Raw genomic sequence first — 23,972 nt, 5'->3', positions numbered from 1 at the left:
TGAGCTGTGGTACTCCCCTACTGTAGCACACACACAGGGAGGAGCGATGATATCATGACCTGGCTTTGCGAGAGCTATTTAGGGGGTTTAATTATTATTATTATTATTTTTCTTTCCCGTTCCTCTGCCTCTGAACAATGCCCGTCCCGGCAGGGCTGCGGTTCACACCATTGTGTGGGGCTGCCCTGCCTCAGGAAGGGGGAGATCTTTATCACCCCAGGCTGACCCGGCGAAGCGAGTGAGCTCACGTCGGGTGAGGAAAGCAAGCGAGCACCTTGCCGGCAGCCTGGGATGCAGCCGGTAGCCTGCGGGTGCTGTCTACGCACCTAGCCCCCAAACCCCGGCATTTGGGGGAGGCCCTGGCTGCTGGTTTAGCTCCACCAGTCAGCATTAAGCCCCCCCAAATCAGCCTTGTCCCACCCAGCCCCACAGGGCCACCAACCACCAGAAACACACCTGGACTGGGGGGCAGCCCCCCCAAACTGTGCTGGGCCCGCCACCTTCTACCTGTCCCGGCTCCCGCCCAGGCACAGTGACGGTGGTGGCATCAGTGCCTCTCCCGTGTTTACCCAGGAACGGGTCTAACCTGCCCGTAGCCGTTTGCTTTCCTCCCTGACCCTGCCCAGCCCTAAAACAGTCTCAGGGGGGACAGAGGGGAAGGGGGGAGCTGCACCCAGACACAGGCTGGTACCGCTGAGCGTGTCCTGGTGCCACAGGGATGGTTGGAGGGAGCCCTGTCCCCCCAGGGCACACCCTGGGTGTCACGGCACGGCTCTGGCTCCTCATGCAGAGGCGGACGACAGGGCTTATCACAGGCACGGAGCCTTTTTGGGGTGATGGTCAGTTTTCCCCCCCTGTGAGAACAGACATCATCTTTCTCAGGCCCCGTGCTGGCATGGAAAGAGCCTGGAGCTGTCAGCCAGTCCCTGCGGCGCCGCGCTCGGCCCCTTTATTTGCAGAGAAAGCCAGCCAGCAAGCTCCCTGGGGGCACGGCACAGCGGTGGCACCATGTGTGCCCTGCCCAGCCCCAGCCTGCCCCAGTGACGGTGGCCCCACACCTGTCACAGCACCCAGCCGTGGGGCTGATGCGTCCCACCACGCCACCCATTTCAGAGGTGGCCCAGCAGCCACCGAGGGTGATGGAGACCTGCTCAGGAGCCAGCCCTGGCATCCTGACTGCCACAGCCGGGGTGTGGAGGGACTGGGCTGGCACCGCTGCTAGCCACCCACCAGGGCAGGAGTCACCCAGGGTCATCAGCAGCACAGGGAGCTGGTCCTCACCCATGGCCACCCCACATCCATCACCCTGCCCTCTCTAAGTGGCCACCGCTTGCCGGGGCACGCGGTTCCTCTCGCCGTGGGATTTGGCCACCCGTCCCTTCTTGCCCACGTCCACACCGGCCAGGGCAAGCTTGGCCTGGGCCAGCTTGCTCTTGCGGTGGTGGGGGCGGCCGCTGCCGCACCAGAGGCGGGCGCAGTACTCCTCCACCTGCCGCAGGTTTTGGGAGCTGATGAGGTGCATGATGTCCTTGAACCAGGTTTTGGGAGCCTGTGGCACCAGCCGGGGCTCGGGGCAGGGCGGGCGCGGGGGCTCGTCCCCCTGCTCCCGGGGGAGGGTGTGTGCCAGCTGCTCGCTGGTGATCACCTCCAAGGCCATCTTGGCCACCGTCTGGGTGAAGCCGTGCTCCAGCGTCTTGCAGTAGTAGACGCCGGCGTCGTGGCGGTGCAGCTTGCGGAAGAGCAGCCCTTGCTCCGTCTGCAGGATCCGCTCGTCCGTCTTCACCTGTTGGCCACCACGAGGTTGAGGGGGGGAGGTCTGGGTCCGGCCCTGCGTCCCTCCCGTGTCCTGGCAAGGGGAGCAAGGCAGGTGTGGGGAAGCCTCACCTCGTCCCGCTGCTCGTCAGGGGGCCGCTGGACGAACCACTGCACGCTGGCCTGCGGGGAGCGGGGTGTGCACTCCAGGAAGGTGCTGTTGTCCTCCGCCCCGTAAAGCAGCTTCTCCTCCACGCTCTCAAAATCATCCACTGGGACGAGGACAGACACGGGCTCACGGGGACGGCAGAGCCAGGCTTCCACGCACCCAGCTGTGGCTGCCGGGCCGTCTCGGGGCACCTGCACAAGCCCCCCTGCCCCATGCACCCCCTCCCAGTCTCTCACCAGTCAGGTTCTGGTCCAGACACTGGTGCACGGGGTTGCCATGGTGGGCGTCCTGGCGGCGATAGCGGCGCTTGCCAGAGGGCTGGTAGCGGGTGCAGGCAGTGCCGTCCCAGGCGCAGTAGGGATCCCTGGCCAGGCAGCATTCGGCACAAGCCGTGCCGTAGGTCTCGCAGCGGTGCAGCCGTACCTGCGCCACGCCCAGGCTGGAGCCCACGTAGAGCGTTTGCTGGGGGAACGGCACCAAGATGGTGATGCTGGCAAGCCCCATGGGCACGGCGCCCGGGGTCCCCAGCCGTGACCCCCCTGGGGCAAGCACCATGAGGGCTTCGAGAGGCTGGTGACAACAGCTCAGTCCCTCCTGGTCACCTGCCCTGTCCCCAGCCCCGTGGACAAGCCGTGTCCGTACTCACGCGCTTGACGGAGATCTCCATCTGGGTGATGGGCACGGGTGCCTGCAGGGGAGGAGAGCGAGCGTGAGGCTGGCGAAAACCTCGCCACGGAGAGCCCAACTCGTTCAGAGCTGCGAGGGCTTTTGGGGGGCACCGGGAATGTCCCCCAGCCGCCCTCTGACCTCGCAGCCCTGAGACCTCCCAGCGCCCAACAAACAGTGCGGTGACAGCCCTGAGCCTCCATGCCCACGTGTGTCCCCAGCCTGAGCCCATGCTGCTGCCCCCCTCCCTCGCATGCAGGGCAGCAAATGGCACCTTAAAAACCTGCAGGTCCTCCAGGACAACTTCCTCAGTCATGGCTGAGCTTGTCTTCTGCAGGACCACCACCTTCAGCACCGAGCCAGCATCTGTGGGGAGGAGGAGGAGGGTGGAGGTGTGAGCACCCTGCCATCACGCACCCCAGCAGCGTGCCCGCCGCTAGCCCCAGCACCAGGGCTCCTTCCTGCACGCTCCGCCTGCCGCCCACCCGTCCCGAGGAAGAGGACATTGTGCTGCCCATCCTCGGCTTCCACCCGGTCCACCACGAGCTGGCGCAGGCGGTGGGGCAGGTCGGTCTTCACTAGGAGGGGCCGGCGGTGCCGGGGATACACGGGCTTGTACATGAGGGGGTGAGCGCGGGCGAAGTGCAGCACCTCATCGGGGAAGTCCTTGGTGGTGCCGTACTGGCGCCGGGGCTGGTTGGTGGTCTTGCTGGGACACTGTGGGGACGAGAGGGGACCAGCTCAGCCTGGCCACCCCAGCACCCATCCCTCCTTCGCCACCATAACCCCGCAGAGCTGGTTTGGGTCCCTCCTCGCCTTCCAATTTGGGATCCATCTTCTCCTCCCCTTTGCCAGACCTTGGTCCCCAGCTGTCCCGGGGTGGATCCCATAGGCAGCCCGCCTCAGCAGGCGAGAAGATGGAAGATCAGCCCCATCACCCCCCACCCAGAAGAGCAGTCGGAGGAGCGGAGGGGATCCGGGAGGTCCAGGGAGTCGCTCACCACACCCGGCCGTGGGTAGGGCACCCTGCCCTCGTAGGCACCCCACTGGTGGTGGGGGCTCTCCCGGTGGGCAAAGGGCCCGTTGAATACCTCGCGGATGTCAGCCATGCGGTACACGCAGACGGCGGAGCCCTGGAAGACATGGCTGAAAGGGGACAGTGAATTGGGTGAGCAGAGCCATGCTCGGCTCCGGCGGCATCGGTGGGGGCCATGGGAGCACCGACATCTCCGCACCCACCAGGGCAGAGCTGGCGGAGGTCGGGGAGCAGCCAGCAGCCACATGGTGATGGCAACAGGGGCAGGTCATGGGCAGCTGCAGCTGGATGTCCCCAGAAGCTGGGGCTGGACCACCCACCTGATGGTGCTGAAGAGGGCGTAGATCTCCGGGCTCTTCCCATCCTTCGTCCTCAGCAAGAAGACATCCTCTGGGGATGAAACCATGGGGTTTCTCCTGGAAGCCCAGGAGCTTCCCAAAGCCACCGACTAAGGGACCGGCCCTGGCAGGGTCCCCAGCTCCCTGCAGCCCTTACCCAGCTCATCAAAGTGGGTGTCAATGCCACCAGGGCCGGGCACAGAGCACACCAGCCGGGCTTTGTTGAAGGTACTCCACTTGTTGACCAGCACTCTCTGGCCTCCAGCATCGTTCTGCAGGGACAGGGAGCATCAGGGCCATCGCCGTGACCTGGTGTGTCCCTGTCCCCCACGGTCCCAACCAGCATCTCACCACGCAAACCCGTGCCACCCGGCTGACGATGGCATGCTCCTTGCTGTCCGCCTCCACCACCTTCTCCGTGAAGAAGAAGTAGGCTTTATCATTGTCCTGGTCGTCGTTGTCTGGGATCAAGTGGGCTGCCACGAATTTGGGGTCTACGAGCAAGAGCCGGCCACGGTCATTTGGGGCAAGAGGGCATGACCACCACCTCTGGACCCCTGCACCGTGCCAGGGCAGGATGCTGGCCAGGAGGACCCCCAGACCACGCTGTTCCAGTGCCTTTCCCTGCTTGTGCCTGGCACAGGGGATGCCGTGCCGTGGCCAGCGAGTGCCCCGGCCACTGCAAGGCTTGTGGTCCCTGGCATTAGCCCAGCCGGGGGGATGGAGGGGCAGAGGGGAGCCGTCACCGTTGAGTAAGCGCTGGTCCACCTCGGTGCGCAAGGCAGAGCGGGTCCCCGTGCTGCGGAAGATGCCAGGATCACGGCCCAGGAAATCTGCGGTGAGGCCGGCGTACAGCTCCCCGCCTGGCAAAACCACCCCGCCGCAGGGCTGAGAGCCAGCCCCGGCTGGCACGGGGACCGTCCCTGGTCCCAGCACCCCAAAGGCTCTCAGGTCCCCGAGGAAGATGACCCACCGATGACCGTGCTGGCAAAAGCGCGGCTGGGCTCATGCGGGCACCTGCCCCGGCCGGTCTCCACGCTGGCAGGGTCCAGGCTGAAGGCGTGCTGGGCGAGGGGGAGCAGGCAGGTGAGCCCCTGGCCGTGCCCCTGCTTTTTGGGGCAAGTCTGAAGCTACGAGGATGCGCGGCAACCGGAGGGACCCGCCAGCCCCACCGTCTTCCCGTCAGCCTGGCCAGGGGCATCGCGGCACGGACAGGGCTGCCGCTGCCCGCACGGCACCAGGCTGCGAGGAGGGAACGGGGGGCCCTGCCTTTCCACCCCAGCCAACCCGAGTTCCGAGCAGCGAGCTGGGAGCGGAGGGAACGCCACCCACGCCGCAGCCCCCCGCCGGACGCCAGCCCCAGGCGACATGTCTGGAAAGGCGATGCCAGGCCAGAAAGGTGGGGCAGCTGGGGAGGGGGTGGCACAGGGGCAACCGGGCAACAGGGCGCTGGCTCCTGCCCGCCCCCCCCAGTATTCAGCAGGGGGCAAACACCACATGCAGCATCCCCAGGCAGCCCCAAAGCCCCCCAGGAAGGAGGCGGAAGATGGGGATCTACCTCCCGGCGGTGCCCTGCCGGGGATGCTCGGGATGGGCACCCCACCGCGCCGCTGCCCTACCTCGCCGCGGTGCCCCACGTAGACGAAGGCGCAGACGGGGTGGAAGGCGCCCGTCCCACAGGCCAGCAAGTGTGTCCGGTTGTAGGGGTGCAGCAGGCGGACGTAGTTGGCGCAGTCGGTCTGGAGGGATGCAGGGGAGGGGAAGGCTCGCGGGGGGCCGTGCCAGGGGTGCGCGATGGCAGCTTGCACCCACCAGCAGGGCTTGCACCGAGCCGATCTGGGTGGACCCCAGCCCCGTTGCAAAAGGAGAGGGCTTTTTACTGGTCCTCCTGCCGCTGAGAGCATCCCCGGGGAACCACGTGTGATCCAGCCAGCACCTGGCCATCTCCTGCCCGTGGGCACCCACGCGCTCACCCCATCACACAGCCCACGCCGGCCGGGGGAGCAGGGTCACCCACCCATCCCAGCAGGAGCGCCCACGCCCAGCCCCAAACCCCTGGGGACCCTCCTCTTCCCGGCGCCCAGGACACGACCAGAGACTGGGACGTCCTTCCCTGTCGTGTTCCTGCTCACACCGGGGATGAAACAAAAGGAGGAAACGTGGGAGACGGAAACGGATACCTACGAGCATCCTCGGCTGCCTCCGGAGCAGCCCCAATCGCTACCGTCTGGGATCGTCCCTTCCAGTGCGGACAAGTAGCGATGACACCCCCGGGGCCGCAGACCTGCCACCTCTGACCCCGCACAGTCTCTCCTGGCAGTTCCCACTGGAAAAGGGCTCCCATCCTTCCCCTGCTCGGGCACCACCACCGGCGGCTCGGCAGCTCCCCCGGCCAGCGCCAGCCCTGCCTGCGCCCCGTCACCCGCCCCGGCGGGACGCGAGGCCCCTCGTCTGCTGGGAACACCAGCGCCGCGCTGCCTCGGGGGTTCCCAGCCTCCCCGCTGTTTATTTTCCCTTTGCAAAGAGCCTCTAAAATAGCAAGTTAAATAAAATATATGTCGAAGAAAAATAAAAGATCGAGCCCGCCCCGGCTTGGATCTGTCGGTGAGAGCTTGTAAAATAAACAGGCAGAGCAGGACGGGGACTCCCGGGAGCAATTCGTCTGGGCCGGGGGAGACTCGGGGACTTTCTCCCCGCCATAGGCAGGGCAGGGGGGATGCAAAGAGGGGTAAGGTTTGGGGAAAGAGGTCACTGAACCTGAGGGAGCTACAGATTTCCCACCGTCGGGGCGGCCAGGATGAGCCAGATCACGTCACTGGGCTCTGGAGCACAGCACGGAGCTTTCAGTTCCTCCGAGCTCGGGTCTCGGAGCCCGGCTATCGCTGCCCACCCGGGGCAGCCGCCTTCGGGGCACGCTGGCCACGGCTCTGTGGCCCTGGGGCTGAGCAGAGCCCTGGAGATGGGCTTTCCAGAGCCCAGCACAAGCATCTCCTGTGGCCAGGCTTGGTCACCAGCTCCCTGCCTCGGTTTCCCTGGCGCACTGGGGTGGTCCCTCGCTCTGGCCCGGCATTGCCTGGCCTGCGAGCCCCACGGGGGGAGCCAGTTGCCACCGGGGCACAAGGGGACCCCCCAGCTCGAGGCAGAGCATGGATGGGGTGAGACTCACCCCTGGGTCCTTCCCCTTCCGAAAACACTCCTCTGTCTGCCCGGGGAGGGGCGGCCAGTAGATCTGAAACACAAAGGACCTGTTGGAGCAGGGAGGGGGGACAGCAGGGACCCAGCCTGGCAGATACGTGTCCCCAGGTTGTCAATGGCATGGAGATGGAGAGAGGGACAGAGAGAGGGGCCGACAGCTCTCCAGAGCCCACCCAGCCCAGGGCTCCCGCCCTGCGACCCAGGGCAGGACCCTTCCTCCTGGGGAGATGCACCCACGGTCACAGCCCCCAGCCGGATTTGGGTGGTCACGCTGGGGATGGCCGGAGCTGGCTCGGAAAGGGGTGGACTTGCGGGTGGCCTGGGGAAAGGGTGCTGGGGCACAGCAGGGTGTGATGGACCCTGAGTCCCCCACGCCTTCGGTGGCTCTTGGACCAGGGGCAGCTTGGCTACACAAGCCCTTGACCCCGTCGTGGTGACCCAGCACGCTGAGGGGCACTTCATTTCCTTCTCCTCTTTCTTCAGCTAGAAACATGTTTGAAAAACAAGAAGTCAAAGTGGAGAGGGTGAAGGAGGAGGGCAGCCACCACTCAGCATCGTCCGTCTGGTCCGTCACTTCTCCCACCAAGGAGCCAGGAGAGGTCTGGGGGCTTTGCCAGCTGAGCCCTGGCACGGCTCATTGCAATAATGGATGCTTTTAGCTCCTTGTCTCTGCAGGCATTCAGATGTACATTTGGCCCGTGAAGGGGATGCCCGGAGAGCTCTTGCTCTCCTGATGGCAGCTTTCTAGGAAAGCGGGGTCCAAGACCCCACTCAGCACCCAGGACTCACAGGTGGGCTGTGCTTCTGGCTGCCGATCACGACTAATTGCTGGCTAATGGCCCTGCAGCCACCATGGCCAGCCTTCCCTTGCCAGCACAAGTTTCCAGATGGACTTCAGGGCACTTGGGACAGGGACATCCCCAAGGGCAGGTCTTTGCCTGGCTTGGCCAGGCACCATCTGCTCAACGCGGTGAGGGGTGCACGGGGGGCCAGGGTGTGGGGATGGATACCCCAGGGTGCCACGGGGAGAGGGTGGGGATGGAGACCCTGGGGTTCTCAGCAGGACCCAGCTCACCTCCTTGGCATCTGCGCTGGCCCCGTCCAGGAGCAAGGAGTAGAGTGCATCCTTCCCCCCGATGAAGAGCCGGTCACGGTACTCATCCAGGTAGAGGGAGCGGAAGCCCAGGAAACCTCGGTGGCCAAAGAAGAGGACGGAGCGGTTGGTGCCCAAAAGCTCTGCCAGGGAGGGAGGGAAGCATCAGGAGGAGCCATCCTGGCCCCAAAGACCCACAGGGTGCTGTAAGCACCGCTCGCCCCAAACGTCTCCCCCCAGCCGTGGGCACAAGCGTCGGCCTCAAGCCTGCGGGACGTCCCGCTCCCCGTCGGCGCCCGCCGCGTCCCTCCGTTTGCTGCACGCGCCGGGGTGCTGCTCCGCGTCCCGGCCAAGGACACAGCAGCGCAGCCAGCGGGCAGCAGGGTCCCAAGCAAGTTTGCCCCCAGCAAGCTTCAGCTGAGCCACCCCAGGGTTCCTACCGCGGCCGTGCCGCGCGAGAGCCTGGCGAAGCCTGGGCCGTGCCATGCCGTCAGCTGGGCTCGCGCGGAGCCCGAGAGGGCGGCGAGAGCGGACACGGGGTGGGCAGCAAGCGGGTCCTGTCCCTCCCGGTTGCCAGCCAGGGACACAATGGCAGGCATCCGGCTAGTGCCATGGGGAAACGGGCACACAAAGCCCACTGCCGCCGCCAGACCTCGCTGTTGGGGAGGATTCCGGCACGGGGACGCTGTGTCCCTGGGACGGACATCGCATCCCAAAGCAACAGGGTCCGACAGTCAAGGCTCCCAAAGTGGGTCCACCCCCAAATCCCGCAGGATGCCGAGGGGGCCCTCGCGGTGACGCCGCCGCGGGGGCAATGGCGCGACTGGCTGCCAGTGGGAAATGACTTTCGGTCAGCAAGCCGAGAACCCGGCACGGTGGAGCCCAGCCAGCTGCCGCAGCGGGAGAGGGCAAGAGGGAGCGGCTGAGCTTCACCGGGCTCTGAAAGCCCGTCCCAGCGACTGCCCCGGGCCAGGCCACCGTGACCGTCAGGCGGAGGAGGACAAAGTGCCATTGATGAGTGCAGCCGTGTCCCCAGACACCCTCCGCCGGGGAAGGCTGCCAGCCGCCACTGCTGACCCCAGGGAAGCCCCAGCCGGAGCATCCCCCGGGCATGTCCCCATGGGAGAGGAGGTGGCGCTGGGACGAGCCCAGCTGCCGGCAGCCCAGGACTCCGGGCTACCAAGCCCTGCTCTCACTGGGGGGCCATTCGTCACCTCCAGAGAGGAGATGGCCAGCGGCGCAATGCCCCCGTCCTGGTGGGAAATGCCTCTTCTGGGACTTGCAAGTTGGACAGGGTCCATCCCCGGGCGGGGGCAGCCGCCTCCACCCCAGCACACGCAGCTCCCATCCCCGCCGAGTCGTTCAAAGGCAGTCCCAGTGCCTCAACTGGTGATGCTGGTGGCATGGAGGGATACAGTCCCAGCGGCTCCACCCTCACCGAGAAGACCCCTGCACCTCCGGGCAGAGCTGGCACCGGGGGCCCCACCACCCCATCTCCCCGGGGGTACCCTCCTCCCCATGCCCTCCCAGCATCTCGGGTCCTCCCGTATCACCAGGCCCAGCCCAGGAAAACACTGTCGTCTCCTTCTATTCTTGCCCAGCAATAATATTTTCCCAGCTCAGAATAACATTGGCAAAGTCATCGGGCTCCTTTTATTGTTTCAGGCGAGGTTTCCCCCTCTCCCCCAGCCCTGACAAATTCCTCCTGCGCCTCAAGTTACACCAGCTCGGGGCACCGTCCCCTTCCCTGGCTTCATCTCCCCAGGGAGCAGCACTCTGTCATGTTTCACCCATCCCCAGCACCCCTCTACCCCCAGGGTGGGGGTCCCATAGAAGCCACCCCCCATGGGTGTGGATGGGGGTCCCTTGGCGGGGATAGCAGAGAGCTCGGGGGGCACCGGGCTGCGATGCTCCTGGTGCAGGCAGCAGCAAAATGCTCTTTCCCCTCTTACGCGAGCCGCTGCTGGAAGTCGAAGTGGAAGGAAAAGAGCAGCTTGAAGTGAGAGGGAGAGCTGGGGGCGCGGCCACCCCCGCACCCACAGCACGATGCCCTCCCCTATGGCCCCCCCAAATTGTTGCCCCGCAGCCGGAGCCACCAGCCACGCACAGCACAAGCCGACAAGCTAAGCGCAAGCAGCTTCAGTTCACCACAGTTTTCGTTTCAGAGGCTTCTAATGGTTTTAATTGAAATTTTCATTTTCTTTTTCTTCCCCCCAGGGAGGAGGCGGTGGCAGAATTTATTTCATGGGAAATTTCAGTTTCTGTTTCCAATTTGGAAGAGGAACAGAATAATCAGCTTAAGAGGAAAAAAAAAAGCTTCAAAAGGTTGCTCGCTCCCTGCGGGAGGCTGAGGAGCCCGCCCGGCCCCGGGGAGCCCCGCACACCTGGGGAACGGCGCTTCACGGCCAGACTTCGCGCTGGCGTGGATCAGACGCCGTGACAGAACCTGAGCCCCATGGCCAAGCTCTGCCAGGACCCCCAGACCTCCTAGCCCTGCTGCCAAGCCCAACCTGAAGGCACCAGATCTCACCATCGGGCACAGCCGTGAGCCGTCCCGGGCGCCCGCTGCCTCCCAGGGTAAGCGTGCCTCAGTTTCCCCCGGGGCCTCCCGCTCTGCTCCAGACAGAGCCAGGGACGCAGCCAGCCCGCGCTCCAGGGCCAGGGGACCCCCAGCCCGGGCAGCACAAGGGCAGACAGCAGTTTTCCCCTGGCATAGGGCCGTGCTCCGCAGCTCCCGGGGCTCTCCGAGAGCTGGGCTGCCCCTCTTTGGGCGGGGGGAAGAAAGGCGTTATACAATTTTTAATTTTTTTTTTTTTGGAGCAGGTTTATTGCATTTAGGCATGAAGGAGGAGGTTGGGGTGCTCCGGACTTCCCTCTCAAGTTTGGCTGGAAGCGGCCCGTGGATTAAGCTGGCAGAGCAGGGGCTGCAGCCAGCCGAAACAGGATCCCAGGCAGAGTTTTAATTAAAACCAAGCACTCCCAACGCAGAACCCCGAGGGCTCCCCTGGCACCCCAGCACCCATACCCCAGCGGGCGGGGCTGGGAGGGTGCCCAGGCTGAGCAACACCCGGGGGGACCACCTGGCTCCCACCCAGCCGCGGGCGGGATGCTGAGCACCCACGAGGGTGCCCACGCCAGGGGAGCAGCCACGCACCGCAGCACCCACCCAACCCATATGCCAGAGCGTGCCGGTGCCCGAACGGCACCGTGCCTCAGTTTCCTCCCACTCCACGTGGGAGACGTGCCCCCGTAGGAAGCGGTGGGGCTGGCGCGGAGCCCGGCGGCGCATCCCCCCGCCCCATCACCCGGCACCCCCCTCTTCCTCGTCCTCGGGAGCCCCCCAGGCCCCTCGTGGGGAAGGGGGGGTGCAGAGCAGCTGCCCACCAAAACCCCAGCCCACACCGAGCTTCCAGCGCAAGGTGCCCCCCCGTGAAAACCTCGCACCCACAAACCCGCACTTGGGCACAGCGCCCACAGCTGAGACCCCGCCGAGCCCCCACCCGGCCCCGGCGGCGAGGGGCTGAGGACACCCCTCTGCGGGCAGGCATCCCCCCACCCCACGCCACGCCACGCCACGCCACGCCCCCCCACCCCGCGGCAGGTGCCCCCCGCCCGGCTCACCGCGGTAGGGCAGGCGGAGGCGGGGCGGGCTGCGCCCCACGGCCAGCAGCGCAGCCCCCAGCCAGCACACCGCCACGGCCACGGCCACGGCCGCCCGCATCCCGCCGCCGCTCCCGGGGCCGCCGGTGGCACCGAGCCTTTATGGGGCCGCCATCCGACCGCCTCCGGCCCGCCCCGGCCCGCCCCGGCCCCGCCACCCCCCTCCCCATCCCACGGGGCGGCGGGGATGCGCGGGGGGGTCGTGAGGGGCGGGACGGCCCCATCCCCCGGGGGAAGCGAGCGCCCCCCACACCCCCAAATCGTCGCCTGCCACCAGCGGTTTTATGCTTTGCTGCAGCCCCCCCCGCCAAGCAGTAACCCCACCAACCCCCCTGGCTCGTCCCTGGGGGATGGGGAGCAAGGGGGGGAAGCTGGGATGCTCCCCTTGCCCTCCTGGAGGGGTGGGAGAGGGCACGCAGGCCTGTCCCCCAAGAAGGACACTCAGTGTGGGGTGATCTCCAAGCACCAGCAAGCGCCTGGCTCTCCCAGTCCCACCTCAGCGGCCAGGCAAGCTGAGGACGCCAGGCTGGTTGGGGAGGGGGACTGAGCGGGATCGAGGGGGGCACAGGGTGCCGCAAGCAGCCTTGGTGCACCCACAGGGCAGGGGACAGGGCAGCGGGGATGCACCGCTGTCTGCCTGCAAAAGCGCCTGCTCACCTGCACCCTGAGCAGGGACCCCAGCCAGCAAGCGGGACCCCACGGCACCCCACGGCACCCACACCACTCCCATGCCATCCTCCCCCAGGCCTACAGGGTCAGGGGACCTGGCCATATGAGACATCAGAGAATCCACACAGGATTCCCTGGGGAGCCTCGGCGCACAGGCAGGCGACAGTGTGTGTCCCCCCCTCCCAAAAGCCTTGGATTTCCCCCCTGCGCTGGACAGAGAGGAAGGAGCCAAGGAGCTGGTGGCTCCTCCAGCAGCGCCCCATTGCCACCGGCCTCATCCCCGCTCCGAGCCCGGCACAGGGGCAGCCTCCTCACCCCCAGCCCCCCAGGGCTGCAGCAGCTTTATTAGCTAAAACAGAGGGCAGGGTATGGGGGGGGGGGCCCAGCTGACCCCCAACCTTTTGTAATGGAGCAGCTCTGCAACCCCCCCAACCAGGGTAAAACCACCCCAATTCGGCTCGGTGAGCCCTCGGTGCGCCCTTGCCCTGTTTTCCCCGGGGAAGACCGCAGGGGCGGGTGGCACAGCGTGGCTCTGGGACAGATCCAGCACCCGTGGGTGCTGGGGAGCAGCGCGGGGTGGGGTGAGAGCAAGGAGGAGATGCAGCCCGCAGGCAGCTCTGGCAGATAAGCAGCGGCTGCCTGCCCAGACCCACACGCTGCCTGCCCGGACCCGAGGGTTTGGGGGAGCGGCACCGCGGCAGGAGCTGATGGGAGGGAGGGAGTGGGATGAACCCCAGCGCCGCTGGCCGCTCCTGCTCCCCCCGGCACCCCGAGGCTGATCTGGAGCGGAGGCTCCCGAGGAGCAGCCCCACAGCCTGCCCGGGCAGGATCCTGCCCGCAACGCCGTCCCCCAGCCCAACAAACACAGGGAGCGGGGAGCGCTCCGGCAGACACCATCGTGCCGAGGAAATCCACAGTGCCCAGGCTCCCCGAGACCCCACAGGCAGCGCCACGGACAGACGGACAGACACCCCCACTCCTGGCCATGCTTACCAAGGTGATTTATTGACTGGCACAGGGAGGACAGGCGGCACTGGCCCCACAGCCGGTGCAGCCGGAGCTGCCATGGGGAAGGGGGTGGCACTGCCAACACCGGGAAAGGCAGGAGGCACCTGGGCAAGGGGGAGACAACCCCCAGGGAGGTGGCTGGGACCCAGATTTTGAGGGCACAGCCTGGACTTTTGGCACAGGCGTCACCATCGGGCCAGCCCTGAGCACAGCCAATACGGCGTGATGCCAGCCGGGTCCCCGGCACGCTGGCAGTCATTTGCTGTGCCCACCCCCTGTCCTCTTTTTAAATCCTTGTGTCTCACTGCTTGGCACCCCCGTCCTGCCCCTCGCCGGGGTGCTCAGCCCTCGGCAGGCAGCGGGGGCACCGATGCCAGGGCGGGCAGGAGGTGGGCATAGATGTCGATGCCCCGTAGGAAGACTTGCTCGTTGAGGAACTCGTTGTGGTCGTGGAGCAGCACCGGGGTGCGGTTCATGGGTGAGAAGCCGATAGCGGGGTGTCCTGCCTGGGGATGGGGGGGTACGGGGTGAGGCCGTGGCTGGGATGGGCACCGTGTGTCCCCCTCCGCCCGGGCATGGCTCCGGCTTGGGGCTGCAGGTCTCACCCCGGGCGGGGGACCCACGGGCGGGGGACCCATGGGCGGGCTGGCATGGCACTCACCGCTCGAATGTAGCGGCTGTCGGTGGCAGCCGGAAAGATCTCGAGCTTGAGCTGCAGCTTCCTGACAAGTGAGACCCTGCGTCAGCATGGGCACGGGGGCAGCGGGGTCCCCTGTCCCCCGGCCACCCTGCGGGCAAAGACCACGCCAGGAAGGTCCCTCAGCCCTACAGGACGCTTTTGGGGGTGCACAGGGACATGCCTTGGCACAGCACAGGACACCCCCTCCCAACGCCTGCCGTCACCGCAGAGACCCCCAGGGACCACCCGGCTCCCACCAGAGGATGTTCCTGCCAGGGACCCTTCCTGGGGACACTACTCACATGTCCCTGCAGACCCCGCTGAAGGCTTTCCACCATGGGTCCGACTCCTCGGTGGAGGTGACGTGTTGGTCCATGCATTTCTGACAGAGGGAGAGGGCAGGTGAGGGGCAGGAGGGTGGGCACGTGGCAGGGAAGGGATAGACACGACGTGCCTGGGTGGCCGAGACCCCTCACCTGGTGAAACTCATAGGTGACACCATCCCCGGCACCCCGGCACCACGCGGCCACCTGCTCCTCGAAGGCCTGAGGCAGAAACCAGAGGAGGGGGGTGAGTGGGGCACTCCCCAACCCACTCCCCTCCCAGGCGGGGCCAGCGTGACACCCACCTTCAGGTCCACGGTGGGTGGGATGCGGACATCGAAGCTGGCCGCCATCTCGGAGGGCACCACGTTGAAGGAGACGCCCCCCTCCAGCATGGTCAGGTTGAGCGAGGTGACGTCCCCTAGGGTCAGGCTTGAGTCGGACTTGAGCCTCGGGGGACGCAAGGGAGAGTCACCCTCCGCCACCCGGGGAGGAGGAGAAGCGCTCCCCCACCCCGCCACCACCCCCAAATGGGGAAACTGAGGCACGGGACGGTGGCACCGGATCAGATCCTGGCTTGGGATCCCAAGGACCCCCTCCACAGACCGAACTGAAGCCACCGCCATCCTGCTGCCCGTCTCCTACCTCTGCCTCTCGCTCTCCCTGAAGGCCAGGAAGGAGTTAATGACTTTGTGCTGGGGAGGGAAGGACGGGGGGGTGAGGACAAGCCCTGCGGGGGGGCACCTGGCAGCCCCAGGGTGGGCACGGGGGGGTGCGCAGGGTGTACCCCCTCTCTTACCATCTTCTCGGCTGCCGTGTTGCTGATGAAGCGGGACCCGTGCCCGGGGCTGCCCATGCACTTCACCTTTATCCCTGCGGCAGCGGGGAGAGAGGGAGGCGTTGAGCAGAAAGCCCGGGGTGGCACCGGTGCCCCAGCGCCTGGCAGAGCCAGGGCCGGGGTGGTGGGCACGCAGTTACTCACACCACGGGCTCTTCTCGCCGTAGAAGACACTGAAGGTGTCGGACGGGCTGGCCAGGCCTGCGGTGGGCACAGACGGGGGTCAGCAGGGCATAGGGATGCCATAACGTGCCCCCCTCTGCTCTGCCCTGGCAGCATTTCCCCTCCAGGCTGGCACCGTGTGGGTCACTGCGCGGGGGAAGGAGCCCCCGAGGGGGTCCCCGGAGCCGTGCCGGGTGCCGGTGCCCAAGGGGGTGGTGCCAGCAGGCAGAGGGGTGCGTGCCAAGAGGAGACACGTCCCCGTGCCGGCCCTGCTGCCACTCACCCTCGTCCAGGGCGAAGCCCACGTTGAGCGCTCTGAACTCGGGGCGCTGCACGAACATCTCCATGCCCTTGTGTCCGCCCACCTCCTCGTCTGCAGGGAGAGCCTGGTGTGGAGGACAGAACCGGGGCGTCCCCCGGCCCACCACCCCCTGGTCCTCCTTCCACGCCAAACTGGGTGCCACCGGCACACCCAATGTCCTTGGACATGGAAACCCCTCCAGCCTCGAGCCAGGGGAGCTCAAAATCTGCCACCAGAGGCTGGCGGGGGGTGCCCAGCTGCCATGTCGCAGGGAACTCCAGAGCATCACCCAGCTGCCAGCCCCTCCTGACCCCCGAGAGGGGACACCCTGGGGACTCACCAGGCACAAAGGTGAGGTGGATGGTGCGGGCAAAACACTTTCCCTCTGCCTTCAGCCTCCGGATGGCCTCGAGGTACCTGCGGGGAGAAGGTGGGCATCACCGAGGAGAGGGGCTGGCGTGCTCTGAGCCACCCCAGGAGGGGTCAAACGGTGGCACCCTCAGCCCCAGAGACCCCGGGGATTGTGGTATCCTGTCCTGCATCACTCAGAAGCATCCCCATGCTGTGCCCACCCGGTGGGCGTAGAGCCCTCCACTCACTGGATGGAGACACACTTCATGTCCTGGGCACCCCGGGCATAGATGTTGCCTTGCGAGTCCTTCACAGCCTCAAAGGGTGGGTAGGTCCAGTGCTCCTGTGGGGAAGAGCGTGATGGCAGAGGGGCACGGCGGGCACCACCTCCCGTTCCCCTGCCACCCACAGTCCTCCCCACCGTGCCCATCCCACCCCTCGCCCTGTCCCGGCACCTCGAAGACAGGCACGACGTCGGTGTGGGAGTTGAGGAGGACGGAGCGCAGGCGGGGGTTCGTGCCCTGCCAGGTCAGGATCAGCACCACGCGGCCCTGGCACACCTGCGGGGCGAGGGCAGGAGGTCATCGAGGTCTCGGCTGGGGACAGAGGGGCTGGGACCAGCAGGCTGGAGCCGGGAAGCATCAGCCTGGGAAAAGTTTCTTGGTGCCACCTGGCAGGTCACCCCTTTCGGCTGGGAGAGGGCAGGCAGCAGGAGCAGGCATGCCTGCACCCCCCGGAGCCAGACAGAGCCTGGGCGCGGGCGCGAGCTCCTGGCTGCGATTCAGACGGAGGAGGGGAGACGAATCCAGCGTCTTCCCCCGGTGCCCCGGAGTCCCCATGGCCAGCCCTGGCAGGAGGGACGTCCCCAGCCAACGTGACCCTGCCAGGTCCCCAGCTAATCATAGCACAGGCGGCTGCAAAGGTCAGCGGGGGCCAGCCCGAGCGCAGGCTTACGGAAGGGCTCGGGTCAGCAGAGGATTACAGGCAGTGGGGATTCACTCCTGCCCAGCTCCGGGCAGTGGCGGGCGAACAGCCCAGTCACTAAGGACCAGGGCTCGGATGGATGGGTGGATGGGTGGATGGATGGATGGATGGATGGATGGATGGATGGATGGATGGATGGATGGATGGATGGATGGATGATGGACTGGGGGCTGCTCCTCCCCTTGCTCACCTCCACTTTCTGGCAGGCCAAGCCCAGGTCGGTCCCAATGCGCTCCAGAAACCGGACGGCCGCATCTGGGGAGGAGCAGGGATGCCTGGAGTTAGATCGGGATCTCCTTCCCCTCTCACTGCAAACCCCCGAGGACCCTGAGGTCCCCAAGGCTCTCCAGGGTTCCCAGGAAAGAGGTGACCGGAGCGGGCAGGTGATGGAGGTTCTGGGCACAAGAGGTGGCCAGAAGGAGGGACAGGAGCAGCTTGTCACTGTCCCTTTGGGGCGAGGACTAGGGGAACATGAAAACATAAAAACTGAAGGGTGTGAGTTCAGGGGGACGGTCCTCCATAGGAGTTTTGGGAGCTTCTCACCAATAAAAAAATCTCGATGTACTTTAGTGGGAGGATGGAAACGTTGACAGAAGGAGATCTACACAGGGTTACTACAAGCATCCGTCCCAGAGCCAGGGCAGCGTGGAAAGGGGGGGCCCTGGGGCACGGGGCTGGAGGAAGCAAACAGCAGCTCTGGGTGCACTCGAGACGTCCCTGTGCCAACCAAAGGCGCCAGCAGAGATAAGGCACCGAGGTGTTTGCTCCTTCACACCACGATCAAAACAGCCCCGGCACAGGACTCGGGCACCCGGGTCCAAAGACCAGAGCTACAAAGCCGCATTGCCGGATCCCCACACAGCTCCCCGTCCTGTCCCCCCCATCCTCACCGTAGTCAGGTTTGGGGTGGACGGTGTCAATCCTCAGGTACTCCCGGAAGAGTGTAACTGAGGGGTCCTCCGAAGCCCCCGTGCTCTTCCCGGGCTTCCCGGGTGCCATGTCAGGAAGCAGAGCTGCAAAGCTCTGGGGGAAGAGCGGCAAGATGGTTAATCACCCACCGGCCCCTCCAAAGTCCGCCAGCAAGCTCGGTCGTCACAGAAACCGGAGCGGGATGGGGCAAAGGTCTCCCCGGTGCGAGTCCTGGGACGTGCCACCACGGGAGAAGTGCCCCCCACGTGGGTACGGGGCCGGATGGGGTGTGCCCCCCACACCATCCTTTCATTCTCCCCCCAAAGCGCACGTTCCTGCCCCAAACACAGTGCCAGGGCGAGCTGCAGTGCCAGGCGTGGGGCGAGGGGTGAGACCCAGTGAAGGGCTAGCTGGAGCGAGCAGGGAGGAACGGTGGGCAACGAGGCGGGGAAGGGGGCCACGGGGGGAAGGAGGGTGGGTAGGGAAGGGGCACACGGTAGTCGGGGTTAGCCAGTGGCTGGAGGTCTGGGGGGATGCTGGGGGAGTGCGGGCAGGGAAGGCAGGATGCCGGTGTAACGGGGTGCAGGTGAGGAAAGGGGTACACTGCCTGCTTGGGGGGTGCAGGAGAGGTGCAAGGTGCTGGGGGTGCAGGGAAATAGGGGTGGTGAAGGTGGGATCGAGTGCTTACAGAGGGCAGAGGGGCTGGGGGAGGCTACTGGGAGGGAGGGTGACAGGCTACTGGGTGTTTGTGGGGTGCTGGGTGGCCGGAGGAGCAGGAGGATGTGGGGTGCTTAGGGGCACACGGGGGTGCAGCAGGAGGGGTGAAGGGGAATACTGGGGGGTATGGGAGTAGGGGGTGCAGAAATGGTATGAGAGGGGTGTGGGGGAACTGCGGTTAGGGGTGCGGGGGGGGCAAAGGGGCACAGGTGGGGAATAGGAGTTACATGGCTGGGGTGCAGGGAGGGTGCACAGGGGGGTGCAGGGGCACCATGGTTAGAGCTGTGGGGAGCGCAGGGTGCCATGGGTAGGGATGCAAGGGGGCCGTGGTTGGGGGGGGGCAGGATACCAGGGTTAGAAGTGCAGAGGGGTGCAGGAGACTGTGGTTAGGGGGTGCAGGGGGTTTGCATGGGTTGGGGTACAGCAGTTGCATTTTTGGGGTGCAAGGGTAGCACAGGCAAGAGGGCAGAGGGGTGCTGGATACCGTGGTTAAGGGTGCAGGGGGGTGCAGGGGGTACAGAGCACCGTGGTGAGGGGGTGCGGGAGGGGAGGGGTGCAAAGGGGCACGGGGTACAGGGTACCGTGGTTAAGGGTGCAAGGGGGCATCCGAGGGAGGACGCGGGCTTGGGGGGGGAGGGACACGAAGGCAGCAGGGCAGGACCCCGCTCCCCGACCCCGCTCCCCGGACCCCCGCCCGCCCCGGCCCTACCTCCGCGCTGCCGCCGCCGGCGCCCGCCCGGCCCCGCTCCGCCCCGCCGCCGGCAGCGGGCAGGGGCGGGCAGGGGCGGGCAGGGGCGGGCAGGGGCGGGCAGGGGCGGGCAGGGGCGGGCAGGGGCGGGCAGGGGCGGGCAGGGGCGGGCAGGGGATGGGCTGAAGGCAGGGGAAGGTGGGCAGGAGGCGGGCAGGGGGCTCAGGGTGGGCCAGGGGCAGGAGGCGGGCAGGGGCTGGGCCGGGCGCCTTCCTGCCCCACACTAGAGGCAGAGAGGTGGGGCTGGAGCCCGGGGAGCCCCGCGGCGCCTGTGGACACACGCAGAAACCAGAGCAGCATCAGTTTATTGGCCTCGTGACAGACGACACCCTGTCCCGCCAGCAAGGGACACCCTCAGTCGTCCCCACCACCACCCTGGCGACACCCCAAAAGAGAACGGCATCACTCATGCCAGCCAGCTGTGCCCCTCGGGACACCCTGGCCCCCTGTCCTCCGCCCGGCAGGGTACAAGGCGGCGCTCACTTCAGCTGGCGCAGGAAGCCCAGCAGGGCCCGGTGGAAGTCCTCTGGCTTGTCCAGGTAGCAGGCATGGCCGGCGTCGGGCACCACGGTCACACGGTGCCCAGGGAGGTGCCGGAGGCTCTGCAGGGCCTGGGGACCCAGGTTTGTGTCACGGTCACCATACAGGATCAGGGTGGGTGTCTTGGTAAGGGGAGAGAGAAAACCAGAGAGGCTGTCAGAGGGGGACATGGCCACCACACTTCCCCTGGGCTGTGGCCACCTGCACCCGTCACCATGGGGGGCTGCAAAGCCAAGGAAAGGCAGATGCTGGCCCCGCCATGAGCTGGAAGGGGCACAGGGGGGCACAGGTCCCCCTCACCCCAATACAGGGCCACTCTCCATGCCACCCTCCAGCCAGCTGGCACACAAGGCTCATCAGCACCCAGGGACCCCCCAGGAGCCCAACAACCCACCTCACCTGGACCCGCCGGTACTGCTCAGCAGCGTAGTCCTTGGTGCCCACGGGCGCTATGGGCACGAAGCCAGCCAGCTGGTCCCCCCGCGCCAGGAGGAAGGGCAGGGCAAAGCGACCGCTCATGGAGGGGCTGACGAGAACGAACCTCCGCATGCCCAGCTCCTGGAGGACACGGTCCAGGAAGGCCACCCGGCCCTGTGCTGTGGCCACCGTCTCCACCGGGGGTGAATCCCCATAGCCTGGCACAGGGCAGAGGGCATGGGTTGGGTGCAGAGCAGGGGGGCTTGTGCAGCCTGCAATGGTCTCTCCCCACAGGGCTCAGCCAGCTTAGCAAAAACCAGACACCCGATCAAGCCCCGGCGGATGTACAGTGACAGCCACATGCCAGCTGAGCCAGCCCCAGCCAACGGGTTTGGGTGGCCATGGAGGTTAACGTCCCAGGGGAAAGCCAAATCCCACGCATGCTGCCCCAGGGACCACCGCTAGCTCCTTAAAGAGGTCCAGAACCCACGGGCGGCTGAGGTGGGGGACCGGAGCTGCCCAGAGGGATCAACTCAAGCACAGTGCCATGGTCCTACCAGGCAGATCTATTGCGACCACACGGTAGCCTTCTCTGGCGAGCAGTGCCAGTGTGCCCAAGGCCTCCCACGTCTTGGAGGTGAACGCCTGGCCATGCAGGAGCAGGACATCGGGCCTGCGGTAGAGAAGACAGGCAGGAAGGTGTTCAGGGAAGATGCCATGCCTGCAGACGTCCCACTGCCACAAGGGCCAGCGGGGACTGATCCCCAGGGCCTATCACTCTCCACCCTGGGAGCCGGAGGGCTGACCCACCTCCCGGGGCTGGCGGTGCCACTGGCCCGGGACGCTGCGGAAACCTCCCTGTAGAAGACGGGGGGCTCTCCCGCCACTGCCAGCCTTTGCGCGGTGTCGTTGGCTGCCCGCTGGCCCCGCTTCCCCTCGTCCGGCCGGGCACCTGCCAAGCGCGGCTCGTGCTGAGCGGCCGGGAGCAGGAGGTAGAGGACGAGGGTGAGGAGCACTCCGAGGAGCAGGAGCCCCAGGCGGCTGCGGGCAAGCGGCATCTCCGCTCCCCCTGGAGAAGGAAAATGGCAGCAAGGGGGCTGGAAGCCCCAAACCCCGCTGCTGCGGGGGCAGTAGGCCCCAGACCACGGCGCTCTCCTCAACTTCGGCCTGGCCTGCACCCAGCGCTGGCAGCCGCGCTCGGCCCCGGCCTCCCGAGCTCCCGCCGGCTCCGGCCGCCGGCCCCCCCGCCCCTCAGCTCCACCCGGGACATGCGGCCCTCCCGGCCCCGGCCCTCACGACACCGCGCCCGTGGCCCCGGGCTCCGCCTGGCGGGAGGCCGCAGCGCTGCAGGCCCCGCGCGCTGTCAGCCGTCGCACGGACCCCCCGGCAGGGCCCCACCGGGCTGGAGCCGAGGTTTCGGGAAAGAACGGCCGGTGCCGAGAGACGAGCCTCGGCTTGGCGGGGCTCGGCTTAGGGCTCGGGTGGGGCGCTCGGCGGGGTTCGGTTCGGTTCGGCAAGGGCTCGGCGGCTCTCGGCAGAGCTCGGCTGGCTCGGCAGAGCTCGGCGCGGCTCTCGGCTAGGGCTCGGCAGCACTCGTAAAGGGCTCGGCAGCACTCGGATAGGGCTCGGCAGCACTCGTAAAGGGCTCGGCAGCACTCGTAAAGGGCTCGGCAGCACTCGTAAAGGGCTCGGCAGCACTCGGATAGGGCTCGGCAGCACTCGGATAGGGCTCGTCTCCTCTCGATAAGAGCTCAGTGGGGCTCGGTTCCTCTCGACTAGGATTCGGTGGGGTTCGACGGAGCTCGGCTGCGCTCGGCTCGGCTCGGTAGAGCTCGGCTCGGCGGGGCGGTGGCACTTCCCTGCGCTCCGTGAGGCAGTGCCGCCGCTCCCCCCACGGCCCGCTGGCCTTTGGACCTGGGGCGCGGCATCCCCAGCCCCGCGGAGCGGGAGGCGAGCGGCGGCCGGCACTGGGGGCGGAGGAGCAGGTAAGGGCCGCCGGCCCAGCGCCGGGCGGGGAAACTGAGGCAGGGGCGGGCCTGTGAGCCCGCCTGGCACGAGCCGGCCCCACGCCCGTGTCCCCCAAAAAGAGGGTGATACCAGTGTAAACCCCGCCTTCCCGGTGCCTGCGCCACAGCCCGCCTGCCTTCCCACCACCGCTGGGCCTCGACATCGGCACACCGGCACCCCCCCAGGGCCGACCTTTCTGCTAGGCCGCACAGGGCCGCTGCACACACCAGGCCCATTTTCACGTCTCGACCCCCACTAACAGCTCCCCCAACCCCCCAGGTATGGCTGCCCTGCAGCTCGCCGAGAGCACTGTCACGGTGGAAGGCCAAACCCTCTTCTACCAGCAAGCTGAGCCAGCCCAGCAGGCGCCAAAGCTGACGGTGCTGCTGCTGCACGGCATTCGCTTCTCCTCTGACACCTGGCTTCAGCTGCGGACGCTTGCCACGCTAGCCGAAAATGGCTACCGAGCTGTGGCTATCGACCTGCCGGGTAAGGCATGGTGGAGAGCATGGCCCTGGAGCGAGGTAGGGGCTTGGGGGAACCGATACAGCCGCTCGCATTTGTGGTGCCAGGATGGCAACCCTGGCGTCCTGCTGTGCCGGCTTCTCCGTGTCGGAAGGCAGCGGAGAGTGTGACAGGGCAACCTCTGTCTCCCATGGCTCAGGGCTGGGGCGCTCAAAGGATGCTGTGGCCCCGGCACCTGTGGGGCAGCCAGCGCCAGGGACTTTCCTGAAAGCGGTTTCAGAGGCTCTGTGCCTGGGTCCGGCCGTGGTGATCAGCCCATCGCTCAGTGGCATGTACTCCCTGCCCTTCCTCTTCCAGCACAACCACCTGCTCAAGGCGTATGTGCCGGTGGCACCCATCTGCACTGAGAAATTCACAGCGGAGCAGTACACACAGATCAAAGTACGGCCTGGAGGGAGATTGAGGGAGGTCGGGGACCTGGGAAGGGACCTTTGCACCAGGGTTGGGCAGGGGAAAGACCAAACAGGCCAGAAACACCGTTGCCACTTGCTAAGGGGAACATGATGGTGAAGGAACGTGACTGTAGGGTAGCAGGAGGGAAAGAGGGTACGTTAGGAGGCCCAGGAGTCTGAGCCTTGGTTTCCCCTTGTGGTGGGCAGGGGAGAAGGGCAAGTGTCTCCCATCTGTATCCTGGTTGCAGGGTGTCCCTGGCCAGGAGGAGCGGGTGCCTGGGTGCCGTTGCCAGGCTCAGGATGCATTCCCCCTCTTGCAGACGCCCACGCTGATTGTGTACGGGGACCAGGACGCAGAGCTGGGGCAGGCCAGCCTGAACAACCTGCGGCACCTCCCCAAGCACCGGGTGCTGGTGCTGCACGGTGCCGGGCACGCCTGCTACCTGGACAAGCCCGACGAGTGGCACCGGGGGCTCCTGGCCTTCCTGCAGCA

The 23,972-nt window shown here is 66.6% G+C and overlaps 4 protein-coding genes across 4 annotated transcripts in view; 1 reads left to right on the top strand and 3 right to left on the bottom strand.

The window, feature by feature from the left end:
* Positions 1 to 1,245: 1,245 nt before the first annotated feature.
* SEMA3G (semaphorin 3G) lies at positions 1,246 to 12,108 on the bottom strand. The gene is made up of 16 exons (XM_082004623.1): positions 11,871 to 12,108; positions 8,232 to 8,392; positions 7,128 to 7,190; positions 5,581 to 5,700; positions 4,935 to 5,025; positions 4,708 to 4,824; positions 4,313 to 4,455; positions 4,119 to 4,233; positions 3,944 to 4,013; positions 3,589 to 3,733; positions 3,073 to 3,304; positions 2,862 to 2,953; positions 2,568 to 2,609; positions 2,158 to 2,383; positions 1,885 to 2,024; positions 1,246 to 1,783 (listed from the first exon to the last, which is right to left on the bottom strand). Exons 1-16 carry the CDS (start codon positions 11,968 to 11,970, stop codon positions 1,316 to 1,318), a joined length of 2,325 nt encoding a protein of 774 aa, XP_081860749.1. The 5' UTR covers positions 11,971 to 12,108; the 3' UTR covers positions 1,246 to 1,315.
* A 1,819-nt stretch (positions 12,109 to 13,927) lies between these two features.
* On the bottom strand, positions 13,928 to 18,223 carry LOC309408621 (aminoacylase-1-like; the record flags this gene model as incomplete). The annotated part of the gene is made up of 14 exons (XM_082004509.1): positions 13,928 to 14,092; positions 14,248 to 14,308; positions 14,568 to 14,647; positions 14,742 to 14,810; positions 14,894 to 15,038; positions 15,234 to 15,283; positions 15,388 to 15,461; positions 15,571 to 15,627; positions 15,872 to 15,961; positions 16,230 to 16,306; positions 16,489 to 16,583; positions 16,696 to 16,800; positions 17,415 to 17,479; positions 18,115 to 18,223. 14 exons carry the CDS (start codon positions 18,221 to 18,223, stop codon positions 13,928 to 13,930), a joined length of 1,242 nt encoding a protein of 413 aa, XP_081860635.1.
* A 1,854-nt stretch (positions 18,224 to 20,077) lies between these two features.
* On the bottom strand, positions 20,078 to 21,740 carry ABHD14A (abhydrolase domain containing 14A; the record flags this gene model as incomplete). The annotated part of the gene is made up of 4 exons (XM_082004469.1): positions 21,366 to 21,740; positions 21,113 to 21,228; positions 20,538 to 20,773; positions 20,078 to 20,260 (listed from the first exon to the last, which is right to left on the bottom strand). Exons 1-4 carry the CDS (start codon positions 21,611 to 21,613, stop codon positions 20,078 to 20,080), a joined length of 783 nt encoding a protein of 260 aa, XP_081860595.1. The 5' UTR covers positions 21,614 to 21,740.
* Positions 21,741 to 22,843: 1,103 nt separating this feature from the next.
* Positions 22,844 to 23,972, top strand: part of ABHD14B (abhydrolase domain containing 14B) — a gene marked incomplete at both ends in the record, with an annotated part of 2,268 nt that continues 1,139 nt past the window's right edge. Inside the window, 3 exons of the mRNA XM_082004608.1 lie at positions 22,844 to 23,051; positions 23,227 to 23,468; positions 23,800 to 23,969. Of these exons, the coding sequence (XP_081860734.1) occupies positions 22,844 to 23,051; positions 23,227 to 23,468; positions 23,800 to 23,969 (620 nt within the window). The remainder of the gene's footprint in view (positions 23,052 to 23,226; positions 23,469 to 23,799; positions 23,970 to 23,972) is intronic.

Source organism: Phaethon aethereus (assembly GCF_964289735.1).
Source record: "Phaethon aethereus genome assembly, chromosome: 11".
NCBI lineage: Eukaryota > Metazoa > Chordata > Aves > Phaethontiformes > Phaethontidae > Phaethon > Phaethon aethereus.
Note: the sequence above shows the minus strand (reverse complement) of the source record. Positions and strands in the feature narration are given on the sequence as shown.

Coding starts and splice junctions, on each gene's coding strand:
- SEMA3G (XM_082004623.1), bottom strand. CDS start 11,970: ATGCGGGCGGCCGTGGCCGTGGCCGTGGCGGTGTGCTGGCTGGGGGCT. Junction 4,456..4,707: donor GGACCAGCGCTTACTCAACG/GTGACGGCTCCC, acceptor TCTTGCTCGTAG/ACCCCAAATTCGTGGCAGCC. Junction 4,234..4,312: donor GGGTGGCACGGGTTTGCGTG/GTGAGATGCTGG, acceptor CTGTCCCTGCAG/AACGATGCTGGAGGCCAGAG.